This window comes from Coregonus clupeaformis, chromosome 25 (assembly GCF_020615455.1).
Source record: "Coregonus clupeaformis isolate EN_2021a chromosome 25, ASM2061545v1, whole genome shotgun sequence".
In the NCBI taxonomy this organism is placed as follows: Eukaryota; Metazoa; Chordata; class Actinopteri; order Salmoniformes; family Salmonidae; genus Coregonus; species Coregonus clupeaformis.
The window spans coordinates 35661795-35675865 of NC_059216.1; the positions used below are offsets into that span (position 1 = coordinate 35661795).

The 14071-nt window shown below is 45.6% G+C and overlaps 1 protein-coding gene across 1 annotated transcript in view; it reads left to right on the top strand.

Annotated features, from left to right (window-relative positions):
* The first annotated feature begins 355 nt into the window (after nucleotides 1-355).
* The window catches only part of si:ch73-242m19.1 (coiled-coil domain-containing protein 162), a 30141-nt gene continuing 16425 nt past the window's right edge, over nucleotides 356-14071 (top strand). Inside the window, exons 1-8 of the mRNA XM_041847097.2 lie at nucleotides 356-428; nucleotides 537-678; nucleotides 970-1281; nucleotides 11482-11847; nucleotides 12096-12302; nucleotides 12534-12661; nucleotides 12811-13039; nucleotides 13265-13467. Coding sequence (XP_041703031.2) covers nucleotides 556-678; nucleotides 970-1281; nucleotides 11482-11847; nucleotides 12096-12302; nucleotides 12534-12661; nucleotides 12811-13039; nucleotides 13265-13467 — 1568 coding nt within the window. The 5' untranslated portion in view covers nucleotides 356-428; nucleotides 537-555. The remainder of the gene's footprint in view (nucleotides 429-536; nucleotides 679-969; nucleotides 1282-11481; nucleotides 11848-12095; nucleotides 12303-12533; nucleotides 12662-12810; nucleotides 13040-13264; nucleotides 13468-14071) is intronic.

Consider the following 14071-nt stretch of genomic DNA (forward strand, 5'->3'; position numbering starts at 1 on the left):
ACGCACAGTGACACCTCTCTCTCTCTCGCTTCTCCCCCCCCACACACTCTCTCCCTCTCTCCCTCCCCAGCTGTCAGATCCTGTCATAGTGACTGAGGCCCTGAGGGAGCATGCTTCCCAGGTCTGTGACCCTCAGGCCATCCAGCCCTCATCATCACTGACATCATCACACACCAACAGACACAACACCTTGCAGATCTGGACCAGCATTTACAGCGCTGCCAATCTTTCTCAGGCATGTATTACCTAGTCAGAGATTATGTGTGCTACAAAGACAACATTCTTTTTCATCATGTAAAATGGATTGTGTCTGGGTTCATTATAACCACAATGAGCATTTTTCCCTGTTAGGAATCCAATGGATGTGGAGGACAGGATAAAAGCAACACAAAGAGCAGAACCCCTTCAGTTGAGAAAATAAATGAAAGGTACATTATTAAGAAGGACAGAATAGGATCACTTGAATGTGGGTCTCATTGAATTAAAATGTAATGCCTTTTGCTTATTTGGCATCCCTTCTCTCTCATTCATCCCAGCTATAGCTACCTGAGCAGCATGCAGCTGTTGGGGTTGGATGAGGGCCAGGAGGGGGAGGAGAGTACCTCAGACCCCGTCACAGCCAGGGGAGCCTACCTGTCACTCCTCTACCTTCGACACCTCAAGATCAGGGAACTGCAGGTGAGCTTCATCCAAAGAGACTTACATGTGATCGCTGCTGGAATTGAACCGATGACCTTGGCATAGCTAGCGCCACACAAGTCCACAAGGGAGTTCAGGGTAGACTTTTAGACTGTTAGGGACCGCTATCTAAACTCTTGTCGCTCCCACTGAACCCTGAGCTGTCCTCTCTCCCCCAGTGAGTCTCTCTTGGGATGCTGAACTGCTATCCATGATCTACTCTATCATCTTATTTACCCTGCCATTCCCTCTGGAGCCTGAGCTGTCCTACCCGTCCTCTCTCCCTTATAGCGCATCTCCCTAGGCATTCTAAACTACCTGAGGTCTATAGAGAGAACCCTGACCTTTGACACAGCTGGGATGCATGTGGAGGGAGGAGGAGCATGTGGAGGAGGAGGAGCAGGAGGACCAAGAGGAGGAGGAGCAGGAGAAGGAGGAAGAGCAGGAGGAGGAGGTGGAAGGAAAGCAGGAGGGGAAGCAGGAGGAGGAGGTTTGGTCAGCAGCACTGAGGAGTCAAGCTGGATGAATGCCAAGGGGTACAGTGGGACAGTAGGAGGTCTGGGCTCTCACCTCTACAGCCACAACACTCCGGTTGACTACAAGGTAAGGCATCGCAGGTACAGTACAGCCTGAGACAGTAATGACATCAGTGATATGTAGGGGTAGAGAAAATAGGTGAGGAAACGCTGATCACCGGTCGAGGTGAATAAAATAATGCTCCTTAAACTTTCAACACATTTTTCCTCAAAAGCAGTGTAAACACTCGCATGAAATAAAAAGGATCATAAATGCCGTTTTCCGTGTGTTTACACTCCACTCTGAGACACTTTGTGAATACGGGCCCATGTGTGTGAGTTAAAGCCAATGGAGTTCACTAGCACAGGCAGTTCTGGTGACCCTTGCAGCCTGATCTGGGCTGTTTCATTCCACAAAGTTGTTCCTCTTCTGGTTTGGAACTCCATTGTTATTGGTCTATTAACTTATACTGCCTGGTGATGTCACGAGGCACGCCGAAGCTCCACCCATGCAAAACCAGGTCCTGTGTAGATTGTATTTTCAAATAGCAATTATCCGAAAATGACACTGATCACATTTGTTAACATTTTTTACAGTGCTAGTTTAATCAGCTGTTGTACAAAATTATACAAAACACAGGAAAAACATAAATTTGACTGCAATTAATTTTTTATACAGAAAGGTATTATGGTAGAGTCGAGGCACTATTCATAACATAGATTTGCATGAGCTAGATACACACACATACAATAATGTTGTATAGAAAATATTTATATTTTTTGTATTACCAATAGCATAGTAATGGTAAATAGATACATTTTTATAAAAAAATCGATTTCAACATGAAAAAGCTAAATGACAAAACAATGAAGAAGACGGGAGGGGGTTACAACAGCATACAATTAAAATACATTCTGTTACCTACATAATACAGATTGAAAAAGGGTAAGCAAAACTATACTGCTGTTTTCCTGTCCTGTCCTTTCACTTAAGAATCAGATTAATAGTCGAATCATGGTTACTGAGATCTGTACTACACTACAGTCTACAGAAGTCTTCAAAATCACTCAGAATGCTCTCATAATCATTCATGTATATGATTGGCTGGCGGTTGTTATAGCCTGCCTGTTTCAGGAACTTACGCAGCTTTAGGCCACGGATGGCCCTGAGCAGACCCCTGGTGACGCGGTAGGTGTTGTCAGGGTCAAAACTCCGCCCGTCATCGTCATGCTGGGTCACATAGACCTTATCCACAGTCCCGTCTGGATGCAGACTGATGTTGCTGTGGTCTTGGTCACCAGCAAAGTCTTTTCTGACATACTGAGGAAGGCAATTAGATTCTTCCAGGTTCAGGTTGCCCACTATATAGTGTGACGTCACGAGAGGCTACACAGCTTTCAGCGGGATTGCTCAAGTAGTGCAAGGAGACAAGGTTCAACCAAAACAAGGATTTTATTATAGGTCTTGGGAAATTAACGAAAATATAACAAAATTCTGTTCTCTTGTGGCTCTTTAAGGGTTAACAGTTCAGGGATGTCTCTTCCACATCCAAAATCATAATTCTCACTCGCTCAGATAACTTTTCCCCAGCCTTACTGTAGTCCACGTTGCAGCTAGTGGCCAACCCAGCAAAAAGTCCTTCCAAATGTCTCTCACGTATTTCCACAGGTGCATATATCCAAAGGTGAGTATTTCCCAAAGGTAAGTATCTCCAAATCCTTATATTCCTCATGGAAGTGGACGTGCAGCACTCTTGTCCTCCAGAGAGCCCAGGTTGGAGACTGTGTCTCTTCCCTTCCCAAACCTTCAGCTCATCAGCTCCTCATTTGTTTCAGCTGCGTGGGAAGATTGGCCATAGAGGGGTGGAGTTCCCGACCATACCAGCAGATGGAGCCATAGCTGTCTGGGTTTGCAGCCACCTCAGGGGGGGATGTAACGTCCCTCCTGGACACAGCCTCTCGTGACATCACACATCCCCCTCCTCGGGACCGACGTCCTCGTCGGGGTAAAGGCAGCGAAGAAGGCATCACGCCGGGAGAGGGCGTCCGCATTGCCGTGGTGCTTGCCAGACCGCTCTCTCTTCAACTCCTCCAACTCTAGGACCAGGGACTCAGCCTCCTGTTGTCTCTCCTTGAGTTTCTTACTGAACGCATCAGCCTTGGTTTTAGCAGAGTTTAGCTTCTGTTGAGCAGCTTTCAGTTCCTTCTCTCTCTCTGCCTCCGCATTCTTCATCTTGTTCTCCAACACCTTGTACTTCTCCTCTGCCTTCTTCTGGACCTCCTTACTACTGCGCAGGGTCTCCTCACACTCCTCGATGGTCCTGCGCAGCCTCTCCAGCTCCTCCTGTTGCTTAGGGAAGGAGCTCTGTTGGAGTTTAGCCTGGAGGATATCTAACTCTTCTGTCTTCATGTCTAACTGTTGCTTTAACAAACGATACCTCTCAGCGGTCCCCTTCAGACCAGACAGTTCTTTGTCCAGATTCTTTAGCTCCGTCTCTGTGTCGGTCTGGGCACCTGCCATCCCTATCAGAGCCCGGGCGGGAGTGAGTAACTCGGAGGATTGCACCGGAGCCTTCCCAGGATGAGTCTTGCCTCTCCGTTTCCGAGGTACTCGGGTTATCCTCTCCTGAGACTCTCTCCAGAGTGGGTAAAAGGCTGGGCAGTCTCGTCCAATTAGGACAGGGACGGGGGAGGAATCAACCACCCCCGCCGTCGTGTGTATGGTTCCCCGTGTGCTGGTCATTGTAAGTTCAGTAATGGGGTATTCTCTGGTGTCCCCATGGACACAGGAAACTGGGAGGACTTTCCCGGGGTCAGACACGTTGGGCCCACCAAATCCTTACGCACCAGGGTGGCCCGGCTACCAGAATCCAGTAAGGCCTCCACATCATGGTGATTCACAGTTACCGGGCAGGTGGGGGGTCGATCTGGGCCGCCATCTACGACTCCCAAGAGCGAGGCAAAATGGTGTGTGGGTGCTGAGCTGGAGGACTCCGCAGTGGGCATAGGTTCATCGGCTGGTTTCCCACACTGCCAGGAGATATGTCCCATCTCCCCACACCGGTAACACTGTCGAGTTTCCCCCTCCTGGTGTACTCTTCTTGGACCCGCCGGGTTTCTGGCTCCCCCTGGAGCCGGGATAAGTCCTGACGTGGCTGGGTTCGAGACCTTGGGGTCCTTTGGACGGGTTCTTCCCATTTGTGGTGGGGCCGCACTCCTGGGGTCTTTTCGGGAAGCATTCAGCATCTCCGCTGTGGCCTGGTACTTTTCCACAGCTTCCACGGTCAGATCAGCCGTGGTCAAGGCCTGTTGACTGATGAACCGTTTTGCCTCATAAGGCAGGGGCGCGTAGGTAACGATCCACCACAACGGCCTCCACCACCGCCGCTGCTGTATTCCTCTGCGGATCCAGCCATTTCCTTGCGATTCGGACAAGTTCATGCATCTGCGCCCGAGGAGGTTGGTCTGGTTGGAAGGTCCAGCTGTGAAAGCGCTGGGCCATACCAAACTTTGTGAGTCCATATCTGCTGAGGATCTCAGACTTCAGGGCATCATAGTCAGTAACCTGGTCAGGGCCCAGGTCCCGGACAGCATTCAGCGATTCCCCGGTTAGAAAGGGGGCTAACAGACCAACCCACTGTTGCTTGGGCCAGGCTTCCCTAGTGGCCGTGGCCTCAAATGCATGCAGGTATGCCTCAATGTCATCGGTAGCTCCCATCTTAGATATAAAGTCACTTGCCTTTATTGGGCGGGTATTTTGGACCACCCTCTGTCTCTGCAACTGCAATTCCTCTGCCTTCAGAAGGTTGGCTTTCTTTTGCTCCTCCAAGAGAGCCACGTTTGCTTGCATCTGGGCTTGCTGGCCAGCAACAAGGGCTTTCAATATGTCCTCCATTTCAGTCGGGCGGGGAGCCTACGGCCAACTTGGAAAACTGGGTGATCAAACCTTCGGTATCCTCCTCTGACATGCACTATTAACGCTTAGGCGTGCCCGTATTCTCCACCATCTGTGACGTCACGAGAGGCTACACAGCTTTCAGCGGGATTGCTCAAGTAGTGCAAGGAGACAAGGTTCAACCAAAACAAGGATTTTATTATAGGTCTTGGGAAATTAACGAAAATATAACAAAATTATGTTCTCTTGTGGCTCTTTAAGGGTTAACAGTTCAGGGATGTCTCTTCCACATCCAAAATCATAATTCTCACTCGCTCAGATAACTTTTCCCCAGCCTTACTGTAGTCCACGTTGCAGCTAGTGGCCAACCCAGCAAAAAGTCCTTCCAAATGTCTCTCACGTATTTCCACAGGTGCATATATCCAAAGGTGAGTATTTCCCAAAGGTAAGTATCTCCAAATCCTTATATTCCTCATGGAAGTGGACGTGCAGCACTCTTGTCCTCCAGAGAGCCCAGGTTGGAGACTGTGTCTCTTCCCTTCCCAAACCTTCAGCTCATCAGCTCCTCATTTGTTTCAGCTGCGTGGGAAGATTGGCCATAGAGGGGTGGAGTTCCCGACCATACCAGCAGATGGAGCCATAGCTGTCTGGGTTTGCAGCCACCTCAGGGGGATGTAACGTCCCTCCAGGACACAGCCTCTCGTGACATCACAATAGTATGGGAGCAGAATATTGCTGTAAATTACAGATATACTTGCATATCTAGTTGTGGTCACATTGTAGCAGTCCCACTCCGGTCTGTTCTGGAAGGGATGGAAATCAAAGCCCCCCTTGTTAGGGTTGTATCTTGCAACCATTTCACCCATGATGTCAAAGTTGATGTAATTCTTGGCGAACCAGAACAGGAGCTTGAGTCCATGCCTGGGCAAGTGACGACCAAACCCAGAATGTCTTCGGTTCGCCAAAGTGTTCAACGTACCTCGAACCATGGTGGTACCCTTAAGAGAGAGCGAGAGAGAGAGAGAAAGAGAGAGAGAACTTTAGTAGGTGTGATTGTGTGAAATAAAATCCCTTAATATGCTGACATACCCTGGAACCTTATAGGCCCAGTGCAGTCAAAATTCTGTTTTACCTGTGTTTTGTACAATATTGTACAACAGCTGATGAAACTAACTCTGTAAATGTGGGAAAAAAATGTGATCAGTGTTATTTCTGAATAGTGGCTGGTTGAAAATACAATTTACACAGGACCTAATCAGCAGGTTTTGCATGGGTGGAGTTTTAGCTTGTTAATACACCAATAACAAAGAGAGTTCCAAATCTCTGCCAATAACAGCTCGTTTTCAGGTGAAATATCCCTCCCATTAGGCACCTCCTCTTAGGTCCCTCACTCAGACAACTCCCAGACAGTCCTAGCAAAATTCTTGTTTGAGAAATAGTTTTTTGCAAAAAGAAACATTTTTGTTTCTTTTTGGCCATTTTAATGGAAACTACACTGCTCAAAAAAATAAAGGGAACACTAAAATAACACATCCTAGATCTGAATGAAATAATCTTATGAAATACTTTTTTCCTTACATAGTTGAATGTGCTGACAACAAAATCACACAAAAATGATCAATGGAAATCAAATGTATCAACCCATGGAGGTCTGGATTTGGAGTCACCCTCAAAATTAAAGTGGAAAACCACACTACAGGCTGATCCAACTTTGATGTAATGTCCTTAAAACAAGTCAAAATGAGGCTCAGTAGTGTGTGTGGCCTCCACGTGCCTGTATGACCTCCCTACAATGCCTGGGCATGCTCCTGATGAGGTGGCGGATGGTCTCCTGAGGGATCTCCTCCCAGACCTGGACCAGATGTGCTCAATTGGATTCAGGTCTGGGGAACGGGCGGGCCAGTCCATAGCATCAATGCCTTCCTCTTGCAGGAACTGCTGACACACTCCAGCCACATGAGGTCTAGCATTGTCTTGCATTAGGAGGAACCCAGGGCCAACCGCACTCAGCATATGGTCTCACAAGGGGGTCTGAGGATCTCATCTCGGTACCTAACGGCAGTCAGGCTACCTCTGGCGAGCACATGGAGGGCTGTGCGGCCCCCCAAAAGAAATGCCACCCCACACCATGACTGACCCACCGCCAAACCGGTCATGCTGGAGGATGTTGCAGGCAGCAGAACATTCTCCACGGCGTCTCCAGACTCTGTCACGTCTGTCACATGTGCTCAGTGTGAACCTGCTTTCATCTGTGAAGAGCACAGGGCGCCAGTGGCGAATTTGCCAATCTTGGTGTTCTCTGGCAAATGCCAAACGTCCTGCACGGTGTTGGGCTGTAAGCACAAACCCCACCTGTGGACGTCGGGCCCTCATACCACCCTCGTGGAGTCTGTTTCTGACCGTTTGAGCAGACACATGCTACCACTAGAGTGAAAGCACCGCCAGCATTCAAAAGTGACCAAAACATCAGCCAGGAAGCATAGGAACTGAGAAGTGGTCTGTGGTCACCACCTGCAAAACCAGTCCTTTATTGGGGGTGTCTTGCTAATTGCCTATAATTTCCACCTGTTGTCTATTCCATTTGCACAACAGCATGTGAAATGTATTGTCAATCAGTGTTGCTTCCTAAGTGGACAGTTTGATTTCACAGAAGTGTGATTGACTTGGAGTTACATTGTGTTGTTTAAGTGTTCCCTTTATTTTTTTGAGCAGTGTATTATTTAATTGTTACCCAGAAATGATTTGACATTGTGATAAAAAACGTCTTTAAAGAAAATATTAAACCATGTTGTTTAATAAATAGAGGGCAAACGCTTTTATGGTAGAAAAGGTTGCATGGGTGTGAAAAAGATGTTGAGTGGCTCTGTCCACACTGTGGGGCATGGACACATAACCCTTACAACATGTCAGCTGTTCTTAACTAATACTAACATTGTACTATCACAGCGTTCAATTTTTAAGATACCAGGGAACGTTAAGCCATGATTTTTCCTCCTTGGGGGACTGCTTACATTAAAACTAGAACTGACTGCATTAGTGTTAAAGAGCAACTTTAAAAAGCAACAAATCCCTTGGAATGTGGCATCGATTTGAGTCAGAAACAGTTATCCTAGTGTCAAAATTGACTACAAAGTGTAATTAGGATAATTTGGGCCATAAAGTCAGTCTCATCTATAACAGAGTTTGGAACACTTGTGCTTCACAACGGGTAAATGAAGGTTGGGTTTTTATTTGACGATGTCCATTTGCCCACTAACATGGGGTGAACAGCTGCGGCGATTGCTCTCTATCCAATAGCATAGACAGTGAGACAGACCTGCCCAGCAGTTCCGACTTTGTTTACATAAAATAAAATATGTATGAGACACAGAAATAGGCTTCCGGGTCTCATGAGGGACAAACATCATTAACCAAATGCAGAATCGGTCAGGAAACACACCTCTAAGACTGAAATCTTGTTTTTCTAATGAGCAACAGAAAAACATACTGTTCAGTGGCTCTTTAAGTATACATCCCTGGTATAGACAAACAAGATCACACAAGCAAACACATAAAATATGTTACATTTACAGTAACTTACGGTATGCTGGTGTTGTGGTGTTGCTCTTCTTCATCTCCTCACATTTAAAAGACCTGTATGATAGCTATTTTATCTGTCTCACAGTGTTTATGAGTGTGTGGTGTGATACAGTTATTTTCCAGACCCATTTCCTTTCTTTGTGTGTGTGTGTGTTTGTGTTTGTGTGTGTTTGTGTTTGTGTGTGTTTGTGTGTGTTTGTGTGTGTGTGTCCTTGCTGTTGCCTAGTAATAAGGAGGCAGGACTAACCACAAAGAGCCCAGAGTGTCCAGGAAATGTAACTGAAAGTGACCCAGTCCTGGGCTGGACTGAGTTCCATTCCACAAAGTTCCCTTCTTTCTGCCACATATTCAAAAAGTGTCTCTGAGCAAGAGTGCTGATCTAGGACCAATTGTAATCATCATTATCATAATGAATAAGATTACATGGACAGTGGGGACCTGATATTAACTGGTCGATGTTGTTTTGTGTCCAAATGTTTTTCATTTAACAATTACTGAAACACAGCACAATAGTATTATACAAACACAACACCCCCTACCCACTCCCCACAACTTCCAGACTTCTTGTGAACTATCAAGTTTCAAGTTGTATTAGTCGTATGTACGGGATACGCACGGTATACATCGTCCAACGAAATGCTTACGTGAAGGTTCCTTCTCAACAATGCAACAACAATAAGAAATAATAAAAGATAAGAATACGAACATAAAGTACAGTGCCTTGCAAAGGTATTCATCCCCCTTGGCGTTTTTCCTATTTTGTTGCATTACAACCTGTAATTTAAATGGATTTTTATTTGGATTTCATGTAATGGACATACACAAAATAGTCCAAATTGGTGAAGTGAAATGAAAAAAATTACTTGATTCAACAAATTCTAAAAAATAAATAACGGAAAAGTGGTGCGTGCATATGTATTCACCCCCTTTTGCTACGAAGCCCCTGAATAAGATCTGGTGCAACCAATTACCTTCAGAAGTCACATAATTAGTTAGATTACACACAGGTGGACTATATTTAAGTGTCACATGACCTGTCACATGATCTCAGTATATATACAACTGTTCTGAAAGGCCCCAGAGTCTGCAACACCACTAAGCAAGGGGCACCACCAAGCAAGCGACACCATGAATACCAAGGAACTCTCCAAACAGGTCAGGGACAAAGTTGTGGAGAAGTACAGATCAGGGTTGGGTTATAAAAAAATATCCGAAACTTTGAACATCCCACGGAGCACCATTAAATCCATTATTAAAAAATGGAAAGAAAACGGCACCACAACAAACCTGCCAAGAGAGGGCCGCCCACCAAATCTCACGGACCAGGCAAGGAGGGCATTAATCATAGAGGCAACAAAGAGCCCAAAGATAACCCTGAAGGAGCTGCAAAGCTCCACAGCAGAGATTGGAGTACCTGTCCATAGGACCACTTTAAGCCGTACACTCCACAGAGCTGGGCTTTAAGGAAGAGTGGCCAGAAAAAAGCCATTGCTTAAAGAAAAAAATAAGCAAACACGTTTGGTGTTCACCAAAAGGCATGTAGGAGACTCCCCAAACATATGGAAGAAGGTACTCTTGTCAGATGAGACTAAAATTGAACTTTTTGGCCATCAAGTAAATGGAATGATGGATGCCGCTAAATACAGGGAAATTCTTGAGGGAAACCTGTTTCAGTCTTCCAGAGATTTGAGACTGGGAAGGAGGTTCACCTTCCAGCAGGACAATGACCCTAAACATACTGCTAAAGCAACACTCAAGTGGTTTCAGGGGAAACATTTATATGTCTTGGAATGGCCTAGTCAAAGCCCAGACCTCAATCCAATTGAGAATCTGTGGTATGACTTAAAGATTGCTGTACACCAGCGGAACCCATCCAACTTGAAGGAGCTGGAGCAGTTTTGCCTTGAAGAATGGGCAAAATTCCCAGGGGCTAGATGTGCCAAGCTTATAGAGACATACCCCAAGACACTTGCAGCTGTAATTGCTGCAAAAGGTGGCTCTACAAAGTATTGACTTTGGGGGGTGAATAGTTATGCATGCTCAAGTTCTGTTTTTTTGTCTTATTTCTTGTTTGTTTCACAATAAAAAATATTTTGCATCTTCAAAGTGGTAGGCATGTTGTGTAAATCAAATGATACAAACCCCCCAAAAATAGATTTTAATTCCAGGGTGTAAGGCAACAAAATAGGAAAAATGCCAAGGGGGATGAATACTCAGTAGAATAGAATAAACATTTTAGCGTAAGTATTATACAGCAAGGCACACAGTATACACTCTTAGAAAAAAAGGTGCTATCTAGAACATAAAAGGGTTATTCGGCTGTCCCCATCGGAGAACCCTTTGAATAACCCTTTTGAGTTTCATGTAAAGTTCCCTTTACACAGAACCAAAAAAAGATCAATGGGGACAGCCGAAGAACCCTTTTTCTAAGAGTGTCGTCCAATATTTACACGTGTTTTGGGGGGCAAGTGTTTAATTGTGCAATCATAAGATTCTGGTAGAGATGTACATTTTAAATCTTAGTCATTTAGCAGACGCTCTCATCCAGAGTGACTTACAGGAGCAATTAGGGTTAAGGGCCTTGCTCAAGGGCACATCGACAGATTTTTTACCTAGTCAGCTTGGGGATTCGAACCAGAAACCTTTCATTTACTGGCCCAACGCTCTTAACCGCTAGGCTACCTGCCGCCAATGTGTAGTATGAATGTGTGCGTGTGTGTGTGTGCGTGTGCGCGAGCGTGTACATGAGTGAGTGCATCTGTGCTATGTCAAAGGTTCATGAGGGAATTGATATCTGTGTTACTGTGACTACAGGTTCACTGTTCAGAGTTCATGGAGTACCCAGAGGTGGAGAATCTTCATGATTTCTACACCACTGAGGAGAGATATGTCCACACCCAGGACCAGAGAGGGCTCTACGTGGTGTACGACGTGGCTCTGAAGGACCTGGAGGAGCTGGAAGACACACTGACTCTTCTGGGCTCACACTACATCCAAAGGAGTAGTAGTAGGGCCAAGGGTCAGTCTGATGGCAGCAGGGTCAAGGGTCAGTCTGAGAGGTCACACAGCTCTGCTACAGCAGACCTCCACTCTTCCTGGAGTCAGACAGATGTGGATAGAGTTGCAGTTCTCCTAGACCTGTGGACGTGTGAAGTTGCTTTTTTGGAGAGTAAAGTGCAGGTTAGTAAATATGCTGAACAGGGCCGTGTTCATTAGGGCACGAAACAGAAAACATATTAAAATGTTCTGAAACGGAAAACAAAAATTCACATTTCTCATTGGACAAGTACATGTAGTCCCTCCCTGTTTCAGTCTGTTTTCTTCTCCTTGATGCCTAATGAACACGACCCAGGTGATAATCAGTTGCTTTTCAAGTCCAGTATATTGCGTGTCATTACTTGAATCATGCCCCCTCTGTTAATTTCCAGCTGTTGAACTGCTACATTGACGCCTACCAGCATGTGACAGGACCAGAGGAGAGGTTCTCCTTGGCTCAGGTCATCACAGACATCATGCACAGAAGGCCTCGGCTACACCTGGACATGGGAGCAGAGTACTTTGTTCAGGCCTACCGGGCAGAGATGGTCTGTATGCAGACACACCAGCAACTCGTCAGAACCGTGCTGGACAACCAGGTCATTGTTTGTGAAAAATTGGGGCACAGCCTAGAGAGCTATTGATGCCAGTGTAGATAGTTGAATCACCACAGGTGTATCTGGCTTGACGGACCATGAAAAAACTATTGGCTATAGTTTAGCCCGTTAGTAAAGCTAATAAAAGCTATAGGTTTTGAAGTCGAAGATGTATTCACTTTCTCATTCCATGCGTTCTAAAGGTCTCTCTAACTGTGTTATGTTGACTATTAGATAGATCGTCAGCGGGAGTACCTCCATCGGGTGTGGAGAGGAGGTCAGGGACAGGGAGCTACTCCTTGTGACTATGGTCTTCCTCCTAACTATGCGGCCAAACATCTGGTGTCCCTCGGTGGTGGCAGGCAAGTCCTAGTTCTACCCATAAATTATAGACTAATTACAGTGTAATGTGATATCACCTCAAAACAGACTAACATGTTAAGCAGTATAAATAAATAGTTAATATAAATATGTGTGCTCACACCCCTGCCTGTCTGTCCTCTGTTACCAGTCCTGCCCTGATGAATGTGTTCCTTTTGGAGGTGCACCACTCCCTAAGCCTGGCCTCTGAAATGTACCAGGTCCTGACCAAGGCTCACACTGAGCTCTGCCAGCTCCACCGTGCCAGGGGGGTGACTGAGAGAGTCACCCTGGAACAGAGGCTCCTACAGCAGGCTCTGCAGCACTGGCACTCCCTGGATCCTCCCGGGGCCTACTATAGCTCTCAAATTCAAAAGGATGTGAGTTGAGTATCTCCCTCACATTCTGCTGATATGCTGCACCTGCCACTTGAGAAGCTGTCATTGTAAAAAAGTATCTGTTCTTAATTGACTCAACTGTGTAAATAAAGCTTAATTATTATTTTTTTTACTCTCAATCAATATTGTTCTGTGCAATGACAAGCACCAATCAGCATTCATTTTTTTTCTCTTAATTTTTTTTTCTCTTCATCTCTTTCGCTCCAGTTGTTTTCAGATGTGTTCATGGAGGACCCATCCCTGGTCCGAGCGGTGGGGGTTTCTCTGATCAGGTCGGCTGAGGAGCATGGCATGAAGCAGGGAAAGGAGAAACAGTTCTTTGCTGTGGAAACTTTCTCCAAGCTGCTGGAGATAGTCACCATCCGCCATCGCCTCATGGAGTCAGCAGCAGAGACTGCACATCTGGCACAGTTGAGTTGATTATTTCTATATTTATTGTAGTTGTTTACCTATTTCAGGGGTTTTCAAACTGGGGTCTGTGTCCTCCCCCCCCAGTGGTCCGCGGAGGTACTTCAGGGGGTCTGCGATTTGTATTTTATTATTATTATTTTATGAATACCATCGTGGATACCATTTTTATGTATCTGCGTCCAGTATGAAGGAAGTTAAAGGTAGTTTCATGAGCCAATGCTAACTAGCTTTAGTGCAATGACTGGAAGACTACAGGAACAGTTAGCATGCTAGATATTCTTGTTCATCTGACTTTGGGGAAGTAGATAAAGGGCTTCATTGCCCAAATCTGAAACTATCCCTTTAATATGGAGGAAATTAGTCATTAGAACTAATTAAAGTTTTTTTTTCTGTATTTAAAATTCTTAGGTGAGCCATCTAAGTGGTCACTTTCGGGATGGAAAAACTGTTTCAGTGTCAACTTAAATGACCAGAAAGCATGCAGAAAAGATATTGAACTATATATATATTTTAAATAATACGATCTTTGAGAACTAACAACCAAAGAAAAGCTAGACAGTCATGGAGAATAACATAAAAAAAGAGGGTATTAAAGCAACATGC